This window comes from Eubalaena glacialis, chromosome X (genome assembly GCF_028564815.1).
Source record: "Eubalaena glacialis isolate mEubGla1 chromosome X, mEubGla1.1.hap2.+ XY, whole genome shotgun sequence".
NCBI lineage: Eukaryota > Metazoa > Chordata > Mammalia > Artiodactyla > Balaenidae > Eubalaena > Eubalaena glacialis.
Window position 1 is genome coordinate 14,834,288 of NC_083736.1, and position 23,788 is coordinate 14,858,075.

Sequence of the window (23,788 nt, forward strand, 5' to 3'; positions counted from 1 at the left end):
TGCCCAAAGTCACACAAATAGTAAGAGGTGACCCAGGATTCTCATCCAGGCAGCCTTGCTCCAGAGCCTGTGGGCTGTTACCCATTGTGCCATCTTGCCTGGTACAGGCTTAGTGAAATTTAGTTGATGCGCCACCGAACTACAGGAAGAAGACTAATATTTACTAACATGTATTGAAGACGTAGGATATGCCTGGCTCTGTTCCAAGCACTTTACACATATCGTGGCATTTCGTTCCCATGACCATCTGCTCCGTCAAGGACTGCTTTTATCCCCATTTTCTAGATGAGGAAACCCAAGCTCTGGGAAGTAATTTATATGTCGTAGGCCGCACAGCTTGTGCATGGGCAAGCTAAGATTCAACTCTCCAAAGCGTCTACACTCTTATCTAATTCGCAGCATCATTTCACTTACCCAGACTTTATTTCATAGTCTCAATTTACAGTGGTGGAGGAGGGGGATCTGGGAACTCTCCAGAACATAGATGATAATAAAGAAGAGGAAAAAAGACATCTAGAGATGCAGCTAGAGTTGTCATCACGAAGCCCACGCATCTGCCAGGGGAGTTTATTGGTTCGTTGTCCACTGTGCCCAGTGGAGCCAACTGTGCAGTGTCCCCACTCCAGGGCCACCGTTCGCGTGGGCGCACCGGAGTGTGCGATGTGGCGCCCTCACGAGGCTCACAAGCTCACTCATCTGGTTTTCTACCTTGTAGAGATTAGGGAAGCAAACAAAACAGGATTAGGTTAAAAAGTCTGACAATAGCTTGTAAGGGCACTACCATCGGACACTGAAGGAAGAGTCAGAAGAACTAGTTTACCAAAAGCACAAGAACTCAAAGTATGAGAGTTTGGGGGTGTTGGTGTAGGGCCAAACAGCCCATAAAAAGTTCCATAGCTCCTGGGGGTGGGGGGTCACCGTCTTACTACTTGGTATAGTAGTTGGTTTTTAGAGAGGAAAAAAGGTTAGGTTACATTCAGATGTTTTGTTGATCAGGGAGGGAACTAAATAATGTAATTTTGAAGGACTTGTCATAGACGATGATGATGAGATTAATATTTCTTGGGTGGAGCACCTCACACCCTGAGATGGCAGGCAAATGAGACTTGATTGGAACTGACATCTCAGGGTTGCAGTGGCCTCTTGGGGTCACTTTGATTTTTCATATTTTTCCTCTTGGGTTTCTGCAGGGTGGATGTAATTCTAAATGAAGATGAGTGAAGGCTCTCAGGGATCAAGGCGGTGGCCAACGACCATTAAGACTTGTGCAAAAGCAGCTTTTTGACTCCAGAGGTGGCTGCTTCCCCACCAGGAGGGTTTACACCTGGCCTTCAGGGTAGTTCTTCAAGGCAGATAGAGTCTGATGGTCTGGCTGGCAATATTTGGACACTGGTATTATGTTGCAAAATGCCTTCAGTTCCTGGGATGAAAGATGCAGAACAGAAGATGGGCACAATCTCGCCACCGGATTGTGGGAGCATTCTCAGCAGCTGGTGAGTCATGGACGCGCATGTGCGTCTTCAGTGGGGCCGGGAGAGAAAGGAGACCCACGTTTCAAGGTAAGGTGGTTTGAGCGATTACAAATGTGGATTGTAGGTGTCTGGGGTACAGAGTTTGACCAGGACTCGGGAGCTTTTGGATGGGTTTGGTGAAAGTACGATGATACTAAACGACGCACTTGGCTGTTCAGCTCATTAAAGTCTTCGTAAATGCCCCAGAGCCAGAAATATGGAAAGAATTAAAGTAGCACTTTGGAGGCCTCCATTGAAATTTCTTTTCTGTGTGTCACATGTGGTCAAGACAGCAGCAGACAGCATGAAAGGAAAGGACTCTTTGTGCCCTTGTCAGTGTGGGGCTCAGATGGGGGTGAGCTTAATCCTTGTAATGATATTTGTGGAGGGGAAGAAAAAATGAAATTCCCTTCGGCTAATTTCTCAGATTGCTGGAGCAGTCGATGGAGGCTCAAGAACTGGGATGCCTGAATCTCAGAAGAATCTGCTCTCCCAGGGGGAAAAAAATGTGCTCCTCACACAGTGGAGGCTAGCATCTAGGAGAGCATTTTCCTTCTCTGGGAAGACACCATTTTCTGTTCTTGTTTTTCACCTTTCCATACTTGTATGTGCAGAAATTTCCGTTGGTCTGTTCGCCTTGTCTATTTTTAAAGCATCAGGTTCTTCGATGTATGGTGCTAGTTCATCACGAGCAGCATCCAGCACGCCAAAGCTGTTTCATATACATTTCCTGGTGGAGTGGAGATCTGGCTAGGTGCTTATCCAGCAGCACCCTTCTGGCCCCCAGGCGAAGCGGCCTTTTGCCTGTCCCTTCTCTCGCATATGGCCCGCCTTTGGTATATAATGGGATTTGAATGTGTAGCCTATGGGAATTAGCTGTGACACCGGCTGTGCACGAGTGTGCTGTAAAAAGACACGTATCCACATGCGTGTGCCTTCCTGCAAAGGCATGAGCACGCACGTGCTTATTGTGGGGATAATCAAATAAAGTTTTGCCCTCCTGCCCTGGCGGGCATCATATTTACCTCATTGACCACAAGAGAGCTGCAGTGGAGCGGGCAGACGGGCAAGGATGGGGAGGGGGAGTATGAGATGCCATATGGAAGTGGTTGGAAAACAGATGGGGGAAGTCTGGAAAAATCCAATTTGTTGTCCTCGGGTATTTTAAGGAATGTCTTGACATTAAGGTGTTAGAAAGGATTTCAGTGCCCAAGACGGGTTAGAATTAGATGATACAAAGCAACTTCCCAGGTAGGATTGGTATATAACTAACCATTGAATAATGATGTTTCATTCGGGGCTGATGGGTCAGTGGAAAAGGCTGGTAGGTCTGTCTATTGGGCAGGGTTTGAGTGGAAGGAGTTGGCCAGAATTGGGGTAGTCAAGCACCTCTTAGTGGAAAGAAATAAGTATGAAAATAATCTTATTGTAATCTCGTCAACAGTAAAATGGAAGGGAGGAACAGAAAGTTGCTTTGCATCGCTGGGGAAGGAGCTGTTGCCAGTAGATCTGTTATACAGCATCAGACCCCTAATATGTCATTTTTAATTATCGTCTCTGGGGGGGGGGTTTGATGCAGTCCAAAAACGTAGACCTTCCCTCCCTGGACCATGCACCCATCCAACTTGGATGCTATTGACTGTACCTTTAGAGGTGATGGAAGCTCATTTGATGTGTTTGATCCCATGATGGGAGCAATAGCACGCCCTCTTCAGGGGTTCCTTTCATGGGCTTCTATTGAAGAAATCACATTTGCAGTCACATGTAAGCCCCGGATGTCCCTGTGAAGCAGCTGTTAAGGGGTCATGGCCAGTGGCTCCACTTGGAGTGAAGGCTTTCTTTCTCTTAGCTCCCATGCTCAGCATCTAGTCCCAGGGCTGGAGAGCTTAGAAGGCCTGGGAGGGCTTCAGACCTCTGGGTCTTAGCCGTGGTGACACGACGGAAGTGCTCCTGGGTCTGCCTCCATTCTTGATCCAGTGCTGCTTCTGTTCTGCTCTCTGTTTCCTAATTTCTCTTGTCCCCTACATTACCGTAATGCTCCTAAGGAACGATGATGGTCCTATCGAAGTTGCCTTTCCTTTCCTTTAAATTTCAAAAGAAGACACAGAAATGTACTTTTACTTACCACAGGGGGTGCATCTAGCTTCCCCAAACTCTTGCTCTTTCCTTTTGGTGTCAAATATGCATCTCATGTCTTGGTTTCATTTCAAACTGAACAAATGAACTTAATAAGGTTGCATTGTAATAAGAGTTGGGCATATGGGTTCCTACTATTTCAGGACTTTTTCTTGAGGATGGGGGTCGTAGAGGGGTGACATCAGCTTTCATAGTAATTAAAGTTGGATTTGTAGTTTACCATTCTTCAAATTGATAATTTTGCCAATTATAATCAAACATGTTTTAAGAACCTGAATTTTCTCACTTAAAGTTATTCCCCTAGACACACTTTTAAATTTTTTAAATTAATTACCATTTCACTAATTAATTACTTAATTGGCTCTTAACCCAATAATTGAATAGTCTAGATTTTAACAGAAAAAGCAAAAAAGAAAACAAAACCAAAACCAAACAAAATCTACACAAGGATTTTTTCTTAACTAGAAATATTTCTGGAATGATCAGACATTAAAATCTGTACTACGTAGGTGAAACTGGGATTTTAAAATTTTTTGAGAAAAAGACATATCATTGTAATTGATAGGAGTCAAGATTTCAATCTAATTAATTGGCTTTTAAAATTTTGGGTCAATTAAAAGCACATGAAATATACTTACAGACTTCATGGGAAAGAACAAATTTGCAGATTTGAACACATTCATATAAATCATCATTTTGATTTTTCTCTCTCAACATACCCACTCCTACCCTGGGCACTTGGGAATGGGCTGTTTCTGCTTATATTATGAACATATAAAACTGAACTCATTGATCTACTGTAATAGACCAAGGAAACAAAGCCATGTGATTTCTAGACACGACATGGAATTTGTACACGTACTCTTTTCACCTACCCAATCCACTGCTGGCTCTTTTGATAGTGCCATTTGCCAGTATTAAAAAAGAGGTGGGGGTTCCCTGGTGGCGCAGTGGTTAAGAATCCGCCTGCCAATGCAGGGGACACGGGTTCAATCCCTGGTCCGGGAAGATCCCGCATGCCGCAGAGCAACTAAGCCTGTGCGCCACAACTACTGAGCCTGTGCTCTAGAGCCTGTGAGCCACAACTGCTGAGCCCACGTGCCGCAACTACTGAAGCCCCTGTGCCTAGAGCCGGTCTCCGCAACAAGAGAAGCCACCGCAACGAAGAGTAGCCCCCGCTCACTGCAACTAGAGAAAGCCCCCGTGCAGCAACGAAGACCCAATGCTGCCAAAAATAAATTAATTAATTAAAAAAAATAAGATACTAAAAAAAAAGGGAGAGATAAGGAATAAGCTCTCCATGACATCAAAATATAAAGTCCCTCACCATCCATCGCAGTTCATATAATAGTTTAAAACCTTTCTCTTGAGGTGTGAGCCTTTGGCAGGTTCAGCCATGTACACGGTGGCCTGAAAGAAGCAAGTATCTGTCAGGGTGGGGCTTGCTGTCCTTTTCACTCCCAGCACACTGTTTGAAGGACTTGGGAGAGGGTGACATCCTGGTGGTGGCACCAAAGCCGATGATCACACGAAGGTCTAGTTCCCTTCAAAGTTCGGCCTCACCAAGAATTCTTTTCCAATACATTTTAAAATTGAAGTAGAACCTAAACATAGAAGAGGGACCACAGTTAACAGTACAGCTTGATGAATTTTCACAAGCTCAACACGGAACAAGCAACAGAGTGTTACCAGCACCCAAACGCCCTCCTTGGCTCTATCCACACACCGTCCCCTCGCCCCCCACCCACGGGAAAGTCATATTCTGCCTAATAACACCATGGATTCATTTTGCTTATTTTCATACTTTATATAAATGGAATCATACAGTATGTGCCTTTTGGTATCTGGCCTCTTCTGCTCCACATATGTTTGTGAGATTCAAGCCTGTCGTGGGTAGAGCAGGGCCCATTCATCCACATCGCTGTATGGCATTCCATCGTGTAAGTAGGCTGCGGTGCATTTATTTATCCAGCCTATTGTCCATGGGCATTTGGGTCTTTTATGGTTTAGGGCTATTCCTAATAGCGCTCCTATGAACATTCTTGTCCGTGACTTTTGGAGAACATGTGTTTATATTTCTTTTGGATGGATATATATCCCAGAGAGGAAATTCTGGATCATTCAGGAGGGATTCTTTATCCAGAAACCTTTTGTTCCCCCGCCCCCCATCATCTTCTGTAGGTGAAGGTACTTATGGCTGGTGTTCTTCTCTAGAGCTCAGGGGCTTCCCTGAGGGGAGGGGGAGCTTGGGTGGGTCCCTCGGAGCAGTGGCCCTTTTATCTGGCTCAGAGACAGTGTTGGAATTCCACACAATATCTTGTTTTAAGAATGAGTTCTATAGTTTTAAAAAAATGAGTCTGGAAACAGGTGATTTTGGTTAAGAGAGGGAAAACAGGCCTCCATGGCAGCCTCGGGAGGGCCGATGCGCCCGGACAGTGCTGGCACTTTATGACTTTTCCTTCACTCAGTCCTCACCTCAGTCCTGCGAGGCTGCCACGGCTTCCTCCCTAGTTTACAGCTGAGGAAACCGAAGGGTAAAGCGGTCAGGTGACATTCCTACAGACACACATCTAAAAGAGAGCTGAACCCAGGCAGCCTGACTCCAGGACTCCTCTCCTTAATTATCCAAACTAGAACAGTCTGCTCCCACACACTGCCCATTTCACAATCTCTCACAGACTGTCCAGGGCCTGCGTGATACATTATGGTGACAGTGGTTGACCCTTTTGGCCCAAATTTTCATTTCTCTGGAAAAGCTATTGCCTAAGGAGCCACGGTATAATAGGGACAGGCCCAAATAAAAACGATCCCACTAGCTTTTTTTTTCCCCTAAGTCCATTTCAGAGCAGAATCTAACCCTTTGTATTTGCCCTTCTACATGCTCAGTCCTCTGTGATAGTTGCTGAAAACCTGGGAGGTAAGCATGATAAATATTACTAGCCCTTATTTTGTCCTTCCCCCTGCTCAGATACCCCAGCCCCTTCAGTGCGCTCTAGCCACACTGGCCTCCTCAGTATGCCTCAGGACCTTTGCACTTGCTATCCCCTCCAGCAGGAATTCTCTTTCCCACATATTCTCATGGCTCACTTTCTCATTTCCTTCAGGGCTCTGCTGAAAAGTCACTGAATTAAAAGAGACCCTTTCTGACCTCCCTGTATAAAATTAACTCTTTGTTGCTTTCCACTTCCTGACCCGCTTTACTTTTCTTTCAAGTATTTCTGCTACCTGGCATGTGATATATTGATTTGCTTTGTTTGTTTTATATCAGTTGACAAACAAGGTAGGCTTCAGATGGGCTGGGGCGTTTTAGATCTTGGGGCATCCCTGACACACCAATAAATATTAAATGAATTAACGAGACTGGCTTTAAAATTCAGAAAATCGATACCCAAAGAGGGTAGCTGGAACTGATATCTAATGGGGGAAACTCTTATGTGCCATATCCTTTTACGTTTCCAATATTATTTATTTTTGCGTTCTTTCTTTTTTTCTTGATTATTCTTGCCAGAGGTTTATCTTTTCATTAGGCTTTTCAAAGAACCAGCTTTTGGTTTGGTTGAGCCTTTTGTTCTATGCCTTTCTTCTTGTTCAGCTCTGTATTCATTTACTTTGGTTTGTATATGTCTGTTTTATCTCCGCACATTAAAGGTTGTTTGAGTGCTGAGACCGTAGCCAACCACAACTGTGATGAGGCCTGCTGACTCGGTTAGACCCTGAACCTCCATGTCTGAGAGTCTGTGCTTTAGGCCTCTTCTTCTCCTGCCCTCCTGGTTTTACATGAGCCACTGGAGTGGAAAAGAGCGACACTCAGATTTTTAAAAAGGAACAGATGATCCAGTTATCATTTAAACCAAGCTATTTTTAAACAACATCTCAATTGCTATGGATCGGTTTCTGACCTGCGAGTATGATTGCTATTATAGTATCATTTGTTAATTCCCTTCTAACAAATGTCTTCTATTATTTGCAGTGTTCCTTATATGATTTTACTGTTGTAATTAAAACTATGGGGAGGTGAAGGTGACGCTAGAATGAAAAAGTTCAAACCACACTTTGAGGCTCTTTTCTCTGGCTCTAAGTGAAATCTAACTATGTTAGAGTAACAAGACAGAAAATCTACCTCTATAATTAGGAAATAAGCAGGGTCAGAATGAAATGGTAGGAAGGTACATTGCTAAGGGATGCTTCTCCCAGTGCATACAGAAGCCAGTAGCAAATAAAACCTATGTAGACGAGGAGAATCCTGTGCACGGACCTTCAGGGGTGGAGATGTGTGCTTGAGGGGCAGGGAAGCGATTGATGGCAGCCTAATATCTAGTTAAAGCGCTTAACCTCTGGGGTGAAATCTTGGTCCAGAGAACACTGAATGGTTTCACAGGAAAAATGTCATCTGATGAACCCCGCCTTATAAAGCGGTGGAGAAGTGGTCATAAATTTGTTCGGAGATTCTTATGTCTCATTCTGGCTTTGGTTTGCAATCCGATAGGCTTGATTTTCCCCGGGAGTCTCCCGACACCATGTCCACTTGTGTTAAGATTAAGGCATTTAGTTGCTATGTGAAATGTGATCAGGGAAAGCACCAAGGATTCTGCATCTTGGGGGGATCATCTCTGACTTGAGGGGAAATCGGGGGCAAGAACTAAAGAGAAAGTGAAAGGGGGAGAGAGAGATGAAGAGCAAGGGTGGGAGCCACAGCAACAGGCGGACACATTTGGGCTGTTCAGGATAATGAAAAAGTGGATCTGTACTGCCCTCCTAAAGATGAAAATTTCACCCAATCCGACTTTTCAGACTCCCACCGTTGAGGTGCACAGTGAGAGGTGAGTTGATTCCTAATGTTCCTTCCAGCTGGAACCTCCTTTGATTCCAAATACAAGAAACACATTGTCTGCGAGGCAGGATAGCTTTCAGCATACCTTGAGAGGTCAAAGGTCAGTGGTTGTCACCTAGTGCCATCCAACTGTGAATACAGGAAATGTTCCCTGCAGGTTCTGTGTACAGAGGTATTTGGGTCCAGTGTCTAGACAGTCATAGATCCAGGATAAGGGACTTTGTCCAGTCCAGTGGGAGTCAGTCTGGATTCTTTGGACTCCAGGTATGCTGATGCAGCGCGATGGTGTAGCCACTATATGCAGAGCTATTTTCACTGGTCAGTCCCTCAATGTGTGATACTAAGGCGATGTTTCCTTTTAGCAAATGGAATTTAAGTTCCAGATAGCAGCTGTAGCAGGAGGAAAAGGTTATGTTCTACTTTTTCAAAGGTGTCAAAGGAACAGAGTGTATTAAGTACAAGTCTGCGTAAAGAAGATTCAAATTTTCCAATGATACGCAGAGAGTGAAAACTTTCAATGTAAGCACACGTGATTTATTTACCACACTATATCAAGAATATCAAGCCAGGCCAGGAAGCATGAGTGTGCCAGTAAAATCTTGACAAATACCAGAAGGAAAATGAGAACCCAACTTACTAAGTGGTGGGAAAGAATCAGTGGTGATAGATGGAATTCTTTTTATAGAGCCCATGTAGAAATAAGTGTAGTGTTCTTGAACAGTAGCCCATTTATACTGGAAGATTTCTCTTTGACGTATACAAGCCAGCCAGATCACGGAGAGGGATGACTCTTCTTCCCATCAGAAGAGTAACCTGATTGTTTTTTTCTCAGCTAAATAACTAGTTTATTATCGACCCAGAATATTCAGTTGTCAAGATCTCTAAGGCTGTGCTGTCCAATATGGCAGCCACTAGCCGCTGGTGGCTATTGAATACTTGAAATGTGGCTAGTGTAATTAAAGAGCTGAATTTTAAATGTTATTTCATTTTAATTAATTTAAATTAAAAGACTGACACCTGATTTGGTTATTGGACAAGTTTCAGTATCTTTGGAGCAATTTTGATATTGTGAATCTACTTTTCCAACTATTTCATGAAATCACAATACAGCTCAAGTATTTCTGATGAAAATTTGTCACCCAAATTGAGATGTGCTTTAGGTGTAAAAAACACATGGGATTTCAAAGACTTAATATGAAAAAGAGAACGTAAAATATCTCATGAGTAATTTTTTACATTGATCACATGTTGAAATAGTATTTTAGACATTTTGAGCTAAATAAAATCCATTATTAAACTTAATTGCACCTGATTCTTTTGGATAGTGCTTTAGGCACTGCATTTGATGGTTAAGGCTAGCTTTGCCACTGAAGATTGAAATGAATTGGAATCTCAGGAAAACGGTGGCCCCTCTAGCCTCACGTGGAACTGAAAGTTTGCCCTGCTCTTTCCTTCTGTTCTCTGAACCCAACCGTTAGGTGAGTTATCTAATGCAAATCTCTGTGTGAGGAGAAAGCTAGGTTTTACTGGATTCTGGTGTTATGTTTAAGCCTTAAGCTCAGTGAAGAATCTAGTTGGTAAATGGTTTCAGGACACTGGGCTTCTTCCTAGCAGTTCTCTTAGGCTGGGTTCCCTGGGCAGACTCTGAGACGGAGGTTTGTGTACAGGAAGCTTACTGAGGGTGTCTGTGGGATCAACACAGGATGGAGGGAAGTAAGGGAATGGCCTGGGGGAGGAGCTGAACGCCCATGCAGTGCAATGGAGATGTCCGTTCTGGAGGCGGGTTGGCCCAAATCGAGGCAGGGAGGTTGGCCCTTTGTGTCCTCCAATTGACCAGTCTTTGGATGCAGGTTGCCCCTGGGGAGGGGACTGAATGAACCTTGAGGGAGGCAGCTCCCTTCCACGGGAGGCAGCTCCCTTCCACAGAAGGCAGTTCCCAGAGCAGGAAACAGCTGTGAGCCCTCAGCAGCCCACACTCCCAGCAGCTGGGGGAAGGAGTAGCTCCATCTAGAATGTGGTGTCCTGGTGGCACATCACAGCATCCACCACAATGTTGCAATCTTGCTCTAAGCATCAGCCCCCAGCCAGACTCCGCCAGCCACACCTTTCAAGCGCCATCATCCTAGACCCAGCCCAGCAGCCACTCAGAAACATGGGGCAGGACGGGCAAGGAGGAAACTGGTCCCAGAGCAGACACCCTGCCCCGATCCATTTAGAAAGAAATCAAGACCCTCAGTGTAGACTAGTAGTCCCCTGGCTTCCAGCCACACGGAGGACGAATGTCACTCAGGTGACAAGCCAAGAAAGAGAGCAGGTCCCGGTCCCCAGGGGCTCCAGAGAGTGACCCGCCATTGCTGCCGTGGAAATAAGAGCTTGGGAGCCACTTGGTCCCTGAGAGCGTGACTGTGATTTTTCTCTGTGTGTCTGTCTGTCCATCCATCTCATTGTTCTGTTTCCTCTTTTCTATTTTGTCCTCCGGGCCAAGTTTACATCATGGTACTACTTCTTCCCAAGCATCTCCCCTGCCTATTTGTAAATGCCTAGCAGCCTGTGATCATTGGACAGGAGCATTTTACCATCGGCCTCTTCCGCTTCTCCGGCTCATTATCCATAATTGAACAGCTGGGCGTGTCACACGTGTCCGTGCTCACACAGGGATGCGCACATTCTAACTCGTGCACACCTCTAAAAGTGTGCCAGTGCAAACTGGGTTAAAGCTACCCTCATTTCCCCTCCTGCCCCCCTCGTCCCTTTCCTATCTCCAGCCGCCTCGCTCTTTGCCTCTCATTTCACGCTGCCTCTGAGAGAGAAATCTCATTATTTCTGATTCAGGGGGTCCTATGCCCTCCCCTGCTACATGGCATGCCCGTTGCCAGCTTGTTACAGCATCACAAGGGAATTCGGAGCTCTGATTTATCCGCCAGAGGGAATGACTGTAGGGAGGACCAAGAAAGGGAGCAGCGGGGGGATTGACAGGGGAGAACGTCAGTTTTCACAGCTTCAGGATGCTTGGGTTACTTGGGTTAGGTCACATGGTGATGGGCTGCGGACACGTCACTGGGGCTCTGGGACAGCTGTTGAGGAAAGCTACGCTGGGCTTTTTAATCCTTCTCTCCCTTTTCCTCCTGGAAAGTCGTGTGTGGTGTGGATGGTCATATAGTTCATAAGTTAACAGCTTCATGTCTCCCTCTGCCCCACTCATCAGGAAGGAATTAGACATCTTCTGTTGGGCTCAGTACATGGGTCTGGCACGTAGTGGGGGCTCAGAAAATGTTCGCTCAGTGTGTCATCAGCCAGGTCTCTCAGCTGTGTTGGGTTTGGTTCTCCCGGAAATAAACTCGAGACAGTGAGCCAGGTATAGGTAGTTTACTTGGGGGATTCAGGAACACTAGTAGGTCATGAGGATATGATACAGGGAAGGGGGGAAGCCAGTAAAGGGGCATTATCAAGCTTAGTCCTGCAGGAGAACCCAAGGGGCGAGAGAGCCGGAGTATTTATACTCCAGCCTCCTGAGTCCTTGGTTGGGGGCTGCTTCTGGGGGCGTTAGTTCCCCAGCATTTCCAGGCCACGTCATGCATGGGCACCGTACTGGTTCAGGAAAATTGGCCCTCAGGCTCAGAGATGCAGGCGCCGGCAGCTGGAAATCCACTGGCACTTACCTGAGAGGTCTGATAGGCATGGAGCACTGACAGGGTCATTCATTCACTCAACAAATATTTGTTGAGCCGCTTCTGTGTTCCTGGCACTGTCCTAAGTGTTGAGGATAGAGCAATAAACAAAACACATGCAAACCTCTGCCGACAGAGAACTTACAGCCTAGGCAGGAGACTAGGCTATGAGGAGACCAACATAAACAAAATACGTACATTATATAGCTTGTCAGGTGGTGAGAATGCCATGAAAAGAATAAAGATGGAGGATAAGGGTTGCTGAGGGTGCCGTATTAAATCAAGCGGTCGGGGGAAGCCTCACTGAGATGTGAGTAAGAACCTGGCGGGAGTGAATCATGTGGATATCTGGGAGCAAACAGTTCCAAGCAGAGGCACACACTCCTGCCTCAGGACCTCTGCACTTAGTATTTCCTCTGCCATTTACTCGGAATGAGATGGGGAGCCACTGAAGGGCTTTTAGTAAAGAAGGGACGTATTCTGGCTTATGTTACTGTGTTGAGGACATACCAAGGCAGGGCAGGGGTGGATGGAAGCAGGGAGGCTCATCAGGAAGCACATCTTCTAGAACCTTCCATTTTACTGCCTAATAAATGAGTAAAAGTTAAGAGTCAGAACAGACCTCTTGAGGCTTACATGTGGCATGACACAGTTTCTGCTGCATTCTGTTGGCTAAAACAAGTCAAAAAATAAGCCTACATTCAAAGGAAGGAGAAATGGTCTCACCTCTTGATGGGAGGAGCTGCAGAGTCGTTTTGTATAGGGGTGTGGAGACAGGAAAGGGAAATTATCGTGACTCTTTTGGCAAACAATCTACCATGGCAGACAGTGTCATGTTGAACTTCCAATATCCCTGTTCTTAGAATATCCTTGGGCCACCCCACCTCCTATGATGGAGTAAAATGGAAGGTCCAGGAAGATGTGCCTTGTCCATTGTAGACCACGGTGACCATCTCTGCCAGTGGGTATGCGTATGGGGGCGGGGGACAAATTGGAAAAGCACTTCCACGTGATTGCTTTGCTCCTTTTAGCCCTATGACATGTCCCTTTGTCAGCTTCCTTCTTCCCTTCTCATTGCTGCCTCTTCCAGGCCTCCATTCTTGAGAACAAACACCCATCCCTTGTGTCACAAAGAGCATTTTGCCAGATCTTCAGTAACCTTGCTCTTGACCACTTTGCACTGAATCTCCCCATTCACTTCCAGTAGCTTCCAAGGGATTTTTCCCAACCAAAATCAGGACCCCCAACCCTAACCCCCAACATGATTTCTGTGCCAGTTATTAATACTCCTTTTCTACCTGCTTCACTAATGGATGGGCTTCATTTGAGAACTGAAGCTATTCGGGGTTGTTCTCTGTGTTGTGTGGAGACTAGTATTCTGAACGTCGTGTTGACCAAAGGTCTGGTACTAGGTTCTCGTATTCGAGTAATTGATGGGTAAGTTGCTTGAAGCCAAGGTCTGTACCTGTCTCTTTGATTTTCTTCCCAACACCTAGTAGCTGGTAGAGTTTCAATTAATGTGACCGTGGAATTGAGGTCAGTTTCTCCAATAGTCTATCTGATATCTCAGACCTTCCCCTCTTCTTCTCAAGATAGGAGGGATCTTGAAGCATCTCTGTAGATTAACCAGATTTTTGTAATCTGGACCAGCGCTGTCCAATAGAACTTTGTGTGGTGATGGAAATGTTCCATATCTGCGCTAATATGGTCGCCACCAGCCACTTATGGCTGCTCAGCACTTAACATGTGGTTAGCACAACTGAGGAGCTGGAATTTTAACTCACCTTAATTTTATTTAAAATTTTAATTAATTTAAATTTGAACTTAAATACCAGAGTAGACTGTGCAGTTCTAGATAGTACTTCTCAAAGTTTTCCACTGAAGTGTTCCTGGTGGTAGAGAAAAGAGAATTAATACCTTGATGGTTTTGGGGGTACAAGTTTTCAAGTACAAAATTACTTGGAAGTCTTAGCTTGAAAACGCACGATGATTTTGCATTTATAATATGTGTGTGATTTTGAGTATGTATACTCTACTATGGAGCAAAATGGTCTAGGGAAGATGTATGCCCGACCTCCTTAGCACACGCTGCCGTGTACTCTTGTGAGCTCATGAGTGCAGGTTGAGATAGGTGAATGCACTGGCTTAAAGTTTAAACATCACATTCTTCCTATTTTGAGCACAGCCTGAGAATGAAAACGTCTCATCCAACACCCATTCCGTGTTAGGAATGACCTCCCAGCTGGGGTGAGTTAGAACCTTCGTGCTGCAATGCAAACCTATTCGGTTAAAAAAAAATTCTCCCCCAGAAAGCCCTTCAAGTGCATTTAATGAATAAGGTGGTGTCCGTAACTTTCTGTGACCTTTACTTTAAAAGCCGTGGGAGTGATTTAGTGGTCAGTGGGCACTGACATTTGAGGAAGGAAAGACAAACTTGGCTGCTCCTGACATGACTTTTTTTCTTCTCCTCTTGACTTATGGCCTTGCATCCATGGAAACTTTGTTTCCTGAGAGACATATTGTGTTCTTTGGGTTTTGGAATTAATCTATTTTTTTTCTTTCAATACCCAGCCCAAATTAATTTCTCCTTTGTGTGTCTGGGGGCACAATTATTTGTAGTGAGTAGAGGATGTTTTCTATGGTATTTGAACTTTGTCTTGTTGTGAGGGGTGTGCGTCTGTATGCATGTGCGTGTGTGTGTCTGTGTGTGTCTGCACATGCTTCTCCTCAATATAGAATTTGCGCCATCTTGTTTAGAAGAAAAACACGTGGAAAAAAGAGGATTTAAGAAAGCAGATTTTAAAATATTACACAGATGCATATATAACTATACCTAAAAGCATGGCTCTGTACAAGTGTATAACTACCTCCCAGATCAAGCTAGAGAACATTGTCAGCAGTTCCAGGAGCTTCTCTTTTGTCCCCTGCCAGTCCAGATATCCCACCCAGAAGTAACTATTCTGACATCTGTCACCAGACATTAGTTTTGCCTGTTCTTGAACGTCACATAAATGGAATCACACAAAATATATTTTACAGCATTTTGTCCGTAAGACTCATGCATGTTGCTGTGTGGATCCGTCCTTTATTTTTTAATTGCTCTTCAGTATTCCACTATATGAATATACCACAGTTGATTTATCCATTTCCCCATGGATGGATGATGTTTGGGTTGGTTCTAGCTTTGGACCGTTATGAACAACGCTGCTGTGAATATTCTTGCACCTGTCTTTTGATAGGCTTCTGCCTTCCTTTCTTTTGGTATATACCTAGAAGTGGAGTTACTGGGTTGTCAGATTAAAAGGAAGGTTTGGTTGCTCTAACAGAGACCCCATCTAACAGTGGTTTAGACAAGGTAGAAGGTTACTTCTTCCTCATATGGTAGTCAGAGACGCAGGGTCTGTCCATCAGGGTGCTCTGTCATTTCCAGTGAGATGCCCCTGTTCTGGTGGCCCAAGATGGCTGACCACCATGCCCACGTTCCAGGCTAAAGGATGGGAGTACAAAGGGGGAAGTCGGCAGCATGCACCTTCCCTGCAAAGACAGACCTCCTGAGATTGGGGCACATCACTTCCGCTGAGACTGCGTGCACCAGAACTTGATTTACTGCCACTCTCCCCCGAAATGCCAGAGGTCATCTTTATTTTGAGAAGCCTCGTGCTGGGGGATAGATGCTGAGATATTATGAAAAGTCTCTGCCACAGCTTACTTCTTGGGGTTGGCATACACCCCAATGGGGGGAATAAGAGTGCAGGTGTCAGTGTTCAGCTCTTTTACACCCTGGACCAGGAGAACCTCCGAGAACTTTCCTGACTCCTTGGAGCAGTTAAACCAGCCATCCCACCTAAACTCTTTTACTAATCATGGATGGTGCTCACTCATCACTTGTATACAGATGTCTCCCCAATAATGTTTTGGTTTTGTTTTTAATATTCTGAAAACAGAGTGTTACTACTCTTATTATTTTCAACATTATTATTATTTTCCTAGTAGGAGCCTGCATTTTGGCTCAGTCACTTATAAGTTTGTGTGGTCTGGGAATAGTTGCTTGTTCCCTCTGAGCCTCTGTTTCACCATCCATAAAATGGGAATAAAAATGTCTACCTTGAAGAACCGTTTTAAGTAATATATTTTACAGAGATAATATATTTTACACCCGGTATAACTGGAGCTCCACATGGTCCAGTCTTGGTATACTGTCATGATAAAAACTATCTAGCAACTAGAAGATTAAATATAATTCTTGCTTCTCAAAATGTTAAAGAAAATCCAAGTTATGACTCACAGAAATAGTTCTCAAAACATACACACCCCCCCAAAACCTTCCTCTTTGCATCTCTCAGACACACCTAAGCATCTTGAAAGGTTCTTTCTCTCCTTGCCCTCAGTTCCTCTCAGTTCTTGCAAACTCTCCCAGACTGTCTCCCCACCTATATGAGTGCTTATCTTTCGTCCCTCTTCCCATTTCTTTCCACCTCTATTCTTTTTCTCTCGCTCAAGTAAATCTGAGGGAAAGAGGTGGTGATTTTTCTTACATCATTAGTGTTTTCTTCTGTAACACAGGTCAAATATCTGTCACTTAGTCCACAATCGGTGGTTGCTATTTTCGTAACCATCCAGATGATGAAGACTGTTAGCTCTCTTTGCTTATCTAGGACCCTCCTAAGAGTTTGAGTGGAGGTGAATGCCACTGAGGTTGACTCTGAGAGCAAGGGTATGTGATGGGTGGGCTGTTGTTAGTCATAACAACAGCTGTCATGCAATTTGCCAAGTGTTTGAATTTCATTCGTTCATTCATTTCATTTATATTGATTTGTTTATTTATTGGTATCCTGGAACAGTTTTGAAAGAGTCGACAGAAAATATATCTAGCATAGGATGAAGTCAATAAATAATAAATATGATCAAAGGGAAATAACACCGAGGCCCAAAAATGCATACCCCAAGCTGATGTTCATCTCAGAGGCATTGGGGAAGCTGGAGGTATGAGCCTCACGGTTATTTTGAGGAATAAACCATGGGGGAATACTTTGCAGGTATAAAGTGCTTGACAGCTGGGTAGCGGAATGAGCTTTGTGCCTTCTGTGTACAGTTTTCATGACTGTGGTGGATGCCCGGTCTTTTTTTGCCTGATCCCAGCATTTGCTGCCCTAGCAGTTGGCTTTGAACAGAAGAGGTACAATGCTATCAGCTCCCAAGATCTTGCTGCCCAGCTGGGTCTCAAATACCCTTAATCACTTGTTATTCATCACGGACCTGTACTGAGTTTTTGGTATTCTGAGAACTAATAAAGGATGCGCTTTTTCATAACACGTTTGGGTGCTGGGTCCCGGGCTGTGGTGTCCTGGAGCCAGCTGGTACCGGTTCACAAAAGCCAACCGTGCACACGTCTTACCAACGTGGCGTTCGGTGACATCAACTTGGTAGCTTGAAATCAGCCAAGGTGTGAGTATTTACGCCACAGAAATCAGCAAACGCTACAAGTTAGGGCTTTTTCTTTTTCCTATGGGAAGTCAGTGGTTAAACATTCACTAGCATATCAGCGCATGATTATGTCAAGTAAAATAGATGCCACTGTTCGGGAAAGGAAATAGTTACAAGGCATTCTGTGGACTCGAAAGCACTGCGGGAAATTGCAGAAGAATTCTGGATAATGCTTATATCTGATCTGAGAACATCAGTGAATCTGTCAGAATTTTAGAGTGGGCAACTCAGAGGTTGAACACTGTGATGAATGTTCTTGATTTGTTTGAAAATCACATGGGAGAAAGGAGGTTGGGGTTTTCTGCTGAAGCTGGAAGCAGAAAGCCTGAGACCACCGAGGGGCAGACTCTGGAGCATTCACCTCAGGGCACCATAGAGTTCAGCTGAAATGATCCTTCCTGACACATCCCTCTAGGAGAAAGAAAGGGTGACAAGGGACCAGGAAGGGTTGTCTCCGCGCAGCTGATGCCCTAGTCATAGTAGCTCAGCTGACAGAGGTATCCTTTGGCTCCCAGTCGTCAAATCAACCAGCACTTTCATCTCTTCAAGTTCAGTATCCAAGGCTGATGTGTTGACTACAGCCAGAGAGTTATCCAGGATCAAAAGTCCACTAATTTGAAAAGAGACACGCACCCCAATGTTCACGGCAGCACTATTTACAATAGCCAAGACGTGGAAACAACCCAAGTGCCCATGAACAGATGAATGGATAAAGAAGACGTGGTAGAAATATACAATGCAATACTACTCAGCCATAAAAAAAGAATGAAAGTCTGCCATTTACAGCAATGTGGCTAGACCTAGAGAATATTATGCTTAGGGAAATAAATCAGAGAAAGACAAATACTGTACCAAGGTTGGTCAAGGAGAGGGGAAGACGGTGGGCAAGAGCTTTTACTGTGGTTTCCAAGGGAAAGCGCGGGTGAGACCGAGTAAGCAGATTTAGGATTGGCCACTTGGACTAATTTCACCGGGCTCTGGAGTATAGGAGCTGTCCCTAGTTGACCTGGGGTGGTGAGTGTAGGTGGAGAGTGGCCTGGAGAGCAAGAGTCCATAAAGGAGGCAGTTGCGAGTCTGGGCCCTGGATTGGTTAGCTTGCGTCGGAGAGATGGGCTCCCAGGGGAGTTGTTGACTGTCTCGAGGAATTAGCTAGCCCTGGGAGAGGCAGTCCCTCCAGGGTCATCAAGGCCCCCAAGATGTCAAAGCATCAGAGATAGAGAATAAAAAGACACGATGAATACAGAAGCCCACGTTGTCCTGAGAGTGGAAGGCAGCAGCGTTAGATTGGCATGGTTTCCAAATAAGTGGCATGAGACGCCCGCCTGCCGCCTTGAGCCTCCGCTGGTGAGAATGTCTCACGTCACACACACTGGCAGCTACAGCTGTCCTCGTAAGAAGCATGACAGAAAGTACGCGCGGAGGTTTACGGCCAATTTAAAGCTTGAGGTAACTGTGCTATGATCGGTCTACGAGGTCCCCAGCCTCAGCCTTCTGTGTGCATTAATTCAGACTTGAGGGGACAGACATTTTACATTTCCAGAAACCAAGTGAGTGTTTAGAAGAAATAAACACTCACCGGTTATTTTCACGCTACCATGTTCTGTGTTGTGCTTACGAAGAGAAATATGCCTGCTAGAGAGTTGTAAACATGCTGCACCCGAGGTCCATTATTCCAGGGCTCATAGTGGAGTCCAAATGGAATAATCTGCAGACTAAACCCTTTCTTTATCCCCAGGGCCGAGGCAGAGGGCAGTGAGGGCAGCACGGGTGAAATGGCTTCTCAGCTGCCGTCTGACTCTGAAATGTGCTGACCTGGAGTTTTGCCAGTTGGCGCAGGCTGGATAATAGACTCTTAGATGGCCTACATCGAAGGGATGATAAAATAGCGGCCTGGCCCTTGATCCCTGCCCCTGCCAGGTTCTAAACAGCATCATTTATTGGAGGAGTTTCCAGATGAACTGCTTTGCAACTCCCCCGAGCCTCAGAAAAGAAGTTGGCTGTTAAAGACCGGGATTGCTTTAGCCTGAGGGAGAGAGAGAAATACAACTTACCGCCTTTCCCATCCCAGGTGTGAGCTGGGTTTTAGCCAGGAAAAAGATGGCAGTGCTTTGGATTCTGAACATCAGTGGCAACTTGGAGGCTGTAGAAATTTCCACAGGGCTTGAGAGGATCCTGGACACTGACAGCCTTCCTGCTGAGCAGACACATGCTTGGCTAAAGACTTTGGTGGATTCCAGTGGTGATCGTGGCATGCCAGCCTTCCTCCCCTGGCCAGGACTCAGGCATCACAGGGCACGATTTGGCTTTCTAAGAATCAGCATGTTAGGCAGTGGAAGATGATTTCGCTGCAGGAGTTAAATGCAGATGGTGCTGAAGCATATGTTTCTGCAGCACCTAGTGTGGTGTCTGTGTGTAGTAGGTGCTCAGTAAATGGTGGTTGAGTGAATGAACAGATGCTTGTTTTATATATCCTATAGCAGAAAGACACCTGTTCATCTTCTTGTTTCCTTTTTAGAATGAGTGTTGTCCAAAAACAGAATGGAGTGTTTTAAGGTTTAGCATTAAAACCTCCAAAGTATCCAAGCTGTAGCTGACTTGTAAAGCTAATGATAATAACTATCAGTCAGCCATGGCTGAGTAACAAATAACCCCCAAACTCAGTAGCTTAGAACAATTAGTATTATTCTTAGGCTTTCAGTTTTGCACATCAGCTGTGGTGACTCTGCTTTGAGCTGCAGGTCTGCAAATTGGCTAATCTTGTCCGGGCTTGGCTCTGGTTTTCAGGTTTGATTCCGGTCGGCTTCACATGACTTTTGTCCTTCTAGGACCGGTGGCCTAACCAGGGCTCATTCTTTTCACAGCCATGGCAGAAGCACAAGAGGACAAGCCCCGCAGCTCAAGCACATTTTAAGCTTTAGCTCACATCAGATTTTTCCAACTTCCCCTTGGCTGAGAAAGTCATATAGCCAAGCCCAAAAGCCATAGGTGGTAAAGTATAGTCTGCCCTCAGTGGGACCATGAGGGCAATGGGTGATCACTGAGCAATAATTCAGACTCCCATAATAGTGACCATTTATTGACTGTTTCTCTGTGCCAGGCACCACTCTAACCATTTTATATAAATAAACTCATTTAACCATCATGACGACCCCAGGGGGTAGGAGCCATTGTGTTTAAGCTCCATTTTACAGATAAGATAGTTGAGGCACAGAATTACCAATGAACTTGCAGGAGGACACACATGTAGGAGGCAGCCAAACCAGGATTCACACCCCAGCAGTCCAGTCACAACACCTGCTCTCTTAACCCCCCTGGTCTCCCACTCCAGACAGCAGGAAGCGTGCTGAGCGACACTGGAGCGCCTCCAGGTCGGCTGCATGCTAGCACAGATATTAGCTCATTTAACTTTTGTGGGAGCCCAGGTAGCGGAGGTCTTGCTCTCTGTGTTTACTGTGGATGAGGACTCTGAGGCTCAGAGAGGTTAAGGGACTTGCCCAGGTCACACAGCTGGGGAGCAGCTGAGCCAGCGCGGCGGCCTGGGCCTGGCTCCTGGCAGGAACTCCTCTTCTGAATGAGCAGCGTACTCGGCAGCTACCAAGCGGCTTTTTCTTCCTCGTTCTGCCTTCGGTCCTTGGGAGGCTTCTGATTTAGGGCTCCCACCCTACAGGGCAGCCTTTTACTTTGCTTCTTTCTTTATTTTCCGGCCAGGGGATTGCGCCCTGGTACCTCGGCACGGGCTGTGTGCCGTGGCCAGATAGCTGCGCGTGAGTTCTCACGGTCTCCAAGTCCTTAGTTTCTCATGACATGGCATATCCCCGAGTGTCCCCAGCCCTTCCCTGTGCACCCCGCCCTGGCTGGCTTCCTCCATCAAGTACTGTGGCAGCCCTGGCTGTCCCAGGGTGTCCGGTTACAGGCTCCGAAGGGCGAGGCCAGTTGCGTGGCTGTGATTTTAGTGCTGGATGAAAGGCCGGGGAAACGAAGGGGCTCTTTATGTCGTGTTAACAGGTGTCCCCAAGCCACAAGTCTCTGTCTCCTGGAGCTGAGAAGATAGCAGTGTTTTCACCCCAAAGACAGGAGAGGATCCGAAGCCACCGGTTTGGGGGAGCGCCAGGGAATTGGAAGCTCCCAACCCCCAAACAGAGTGCACGTCGGCAGCTCCGAACATAACCTTGTACTTGCTGCCCATCAGCTGGGGAAGTTGTGCCAGTATATCCGCCCACCCTTGCAACCGGTTCAGAAACATCTCCAAGCCAGCAAAAAACCGGTGCAAGAATTTCTCCTCCTTCCCACCTCCCAGCTTCTGTCCTGTCACAATCTGACTGCGACACCCCTGTCATTCTGGAGTCTTCGCTACAGGCAGAGATCCCCATAGATAAGGCACAAACAATCCAGAAAGGGCAAGCAGAGAAGAATGTTACTTTTCTTTGGCCCGCTGCCCCGCGTTTCTTAACCCATTGCCTGAATTCTCTTTCATACTAGAGGCAGGGCTTATCTCCAAGACACTGGAGGCTTCCAGATGCTTCCAGCCCCCTTCCCCCCTTCTGAGTGCTCCAGTCACAATGACATTTGGGCTTGAGGGCTGAAGGACCTACATTTTTTGGAGGGGGAAGGGATGGGAGATTTATTGCGCTGCGGGCAGCACAGGCCCCCTGTGGGCGCGCAGGGGCGTGGGGCGGGGCAGCGCTTCCCCGGGCAGGTGTGCAGTCCCTCTGTGTCCTGACCTCGAGGTGGGATTCCTAACCTTCTCTTTGCCATGGACCCCAGTGGTGGCCTGGTGAAACCTGGACCCTTCCCCGACTAAGATTTGAAAATGTAAAAACATCTGGAATTACAAGGGACCAGCAGTTACTAAACACAGTGACTAAAGAAACAGGGTTATTAAAATATTAACATAGGAATTTGTGATGTAGTAAAATGCGAGCTTCTTATTAACTCACTAATTATCGAGATCTAGTTGAAGGGTTAGAAGAGTGGTATTTTGAGATCCCTGGAAGAACAGTGACTCTGACATGAAAATGCCTGTGGTTTCTCTTGGTGACAGAGTCCTGCTAACATCACTGTGGTTCGCTGCCTGCATTCATAACTGAAAGAAATTCAACCCTTTAGTTAGAGATGAGTGAAGTAAAATGTCAAACTCCCCTCCAGGCCCCTGGACCCCCTGAATTCTAGGTTAAGAACCCCTGATGTAGAATCAGGTTGCATGGCAGTTTGTAAGTTCTTGGAGGGCAGCTGTTATGTTCAAACCACTTACATACTTTAATTCTGTTTTTTAAAAAAAAAGTTTTGGAAAATGTTGAACATATAATAAAGTAAGCAGAACAATCCAATGACCCTCCCCCAGGTGTCCATCACCCAGCTTCAACTCTTACTGACACCAGTCAGTTATGTTTCACCTGTACCCTCACCCTTCCCATATTATTTTGAAGCAAATCCCAGACGTTGTATCATTTCATCCCGTACTTTGATTTCTATACAGCAGATGGGCCACTAAATCTCTCTGGGTTGCTAGAGGCTTAATTCAGCAGTGCCATTAGCAGCAGTTAGTTCTCAGGGCTCAGAGTTCCAGGAACACGGAGCTGGGTCAGAGAGCCTCATTCCCCGTCGCCGTCCCTCCCGTGCTTCCCAGCCTGTATCTCATGATGTATTATTTATTTGTTTACTTCCACGTAGATTTTTTTGGGTCTCTTTCCACCACAATGTAAGCCCCATGAGAGAAGAGGCTTGGTTAACCGTCCATGGCTGCACCCCCAGCTCCCAGCACGGTGCCTGGCACAGAGTAAGTGCTTAGTAATCACAGGACATTTTGAATGAGTGAATGGCTGAAAAGAGAAAAGTAGGCGATGGGGATATGTATGATGTTGCTACTCAAAGTGGGGTCCCTGGACCACAGCATCTGGAAGGCTTGCTGGAAATCCAGAATCTCAGGTCCTACCCCACACCTCCTGCATCAGAATCTGCATTTTAATGAGATTCCAGGTGACACTATAGGCACATCACAGTTTAAGGGACACTGATTTGCCCCCTTCACCCGGAAGAGTGAGCATGCCCACGAGGAAGAGCTTCCCACTGTGATTTCAAAGACCTCACCCACCAGGAGGGGCGGGGAGTGCATTCACCTGTGAGTCAGGCATCCCCGGTGTGAACTCACCCTTGCCCAC

At 45.9% G+C, this 23,788-nt stretch overlaps 1 protein-coding gene across 5 annotated transcripts in view; it reads left to right on the forward strand.

The window, feature by feature from the left end:
- Positions 1–23,788, forward strand: part of NHS (NHS actin remodeling regulator) — a 339,549-nt gene that overhangs the window by 81,072 nt on the left and 234,689 nt on the right. The window contains exon 1 of one of the 5 annotated variants that reach the window (XM_061179369.1): positions 1,200–1,493. The exons of 3 other annotated variants lie outside the window; for them this stretch is intronic. In XM_061179369.1, the coding sequence (XP_061035352.1) occupies positions 1,433–1,493 (61 nt within the window). In that variant the 5' untranslated portion in view covers positions 1,200–1,432. Of the gene's footprint in view, positions 1–1,199; positions 1,560–23,788 lie in introns of those variants that run through there. One more of the 5 variants, XM_061179371.1, reaches the window with a different exon arrangement.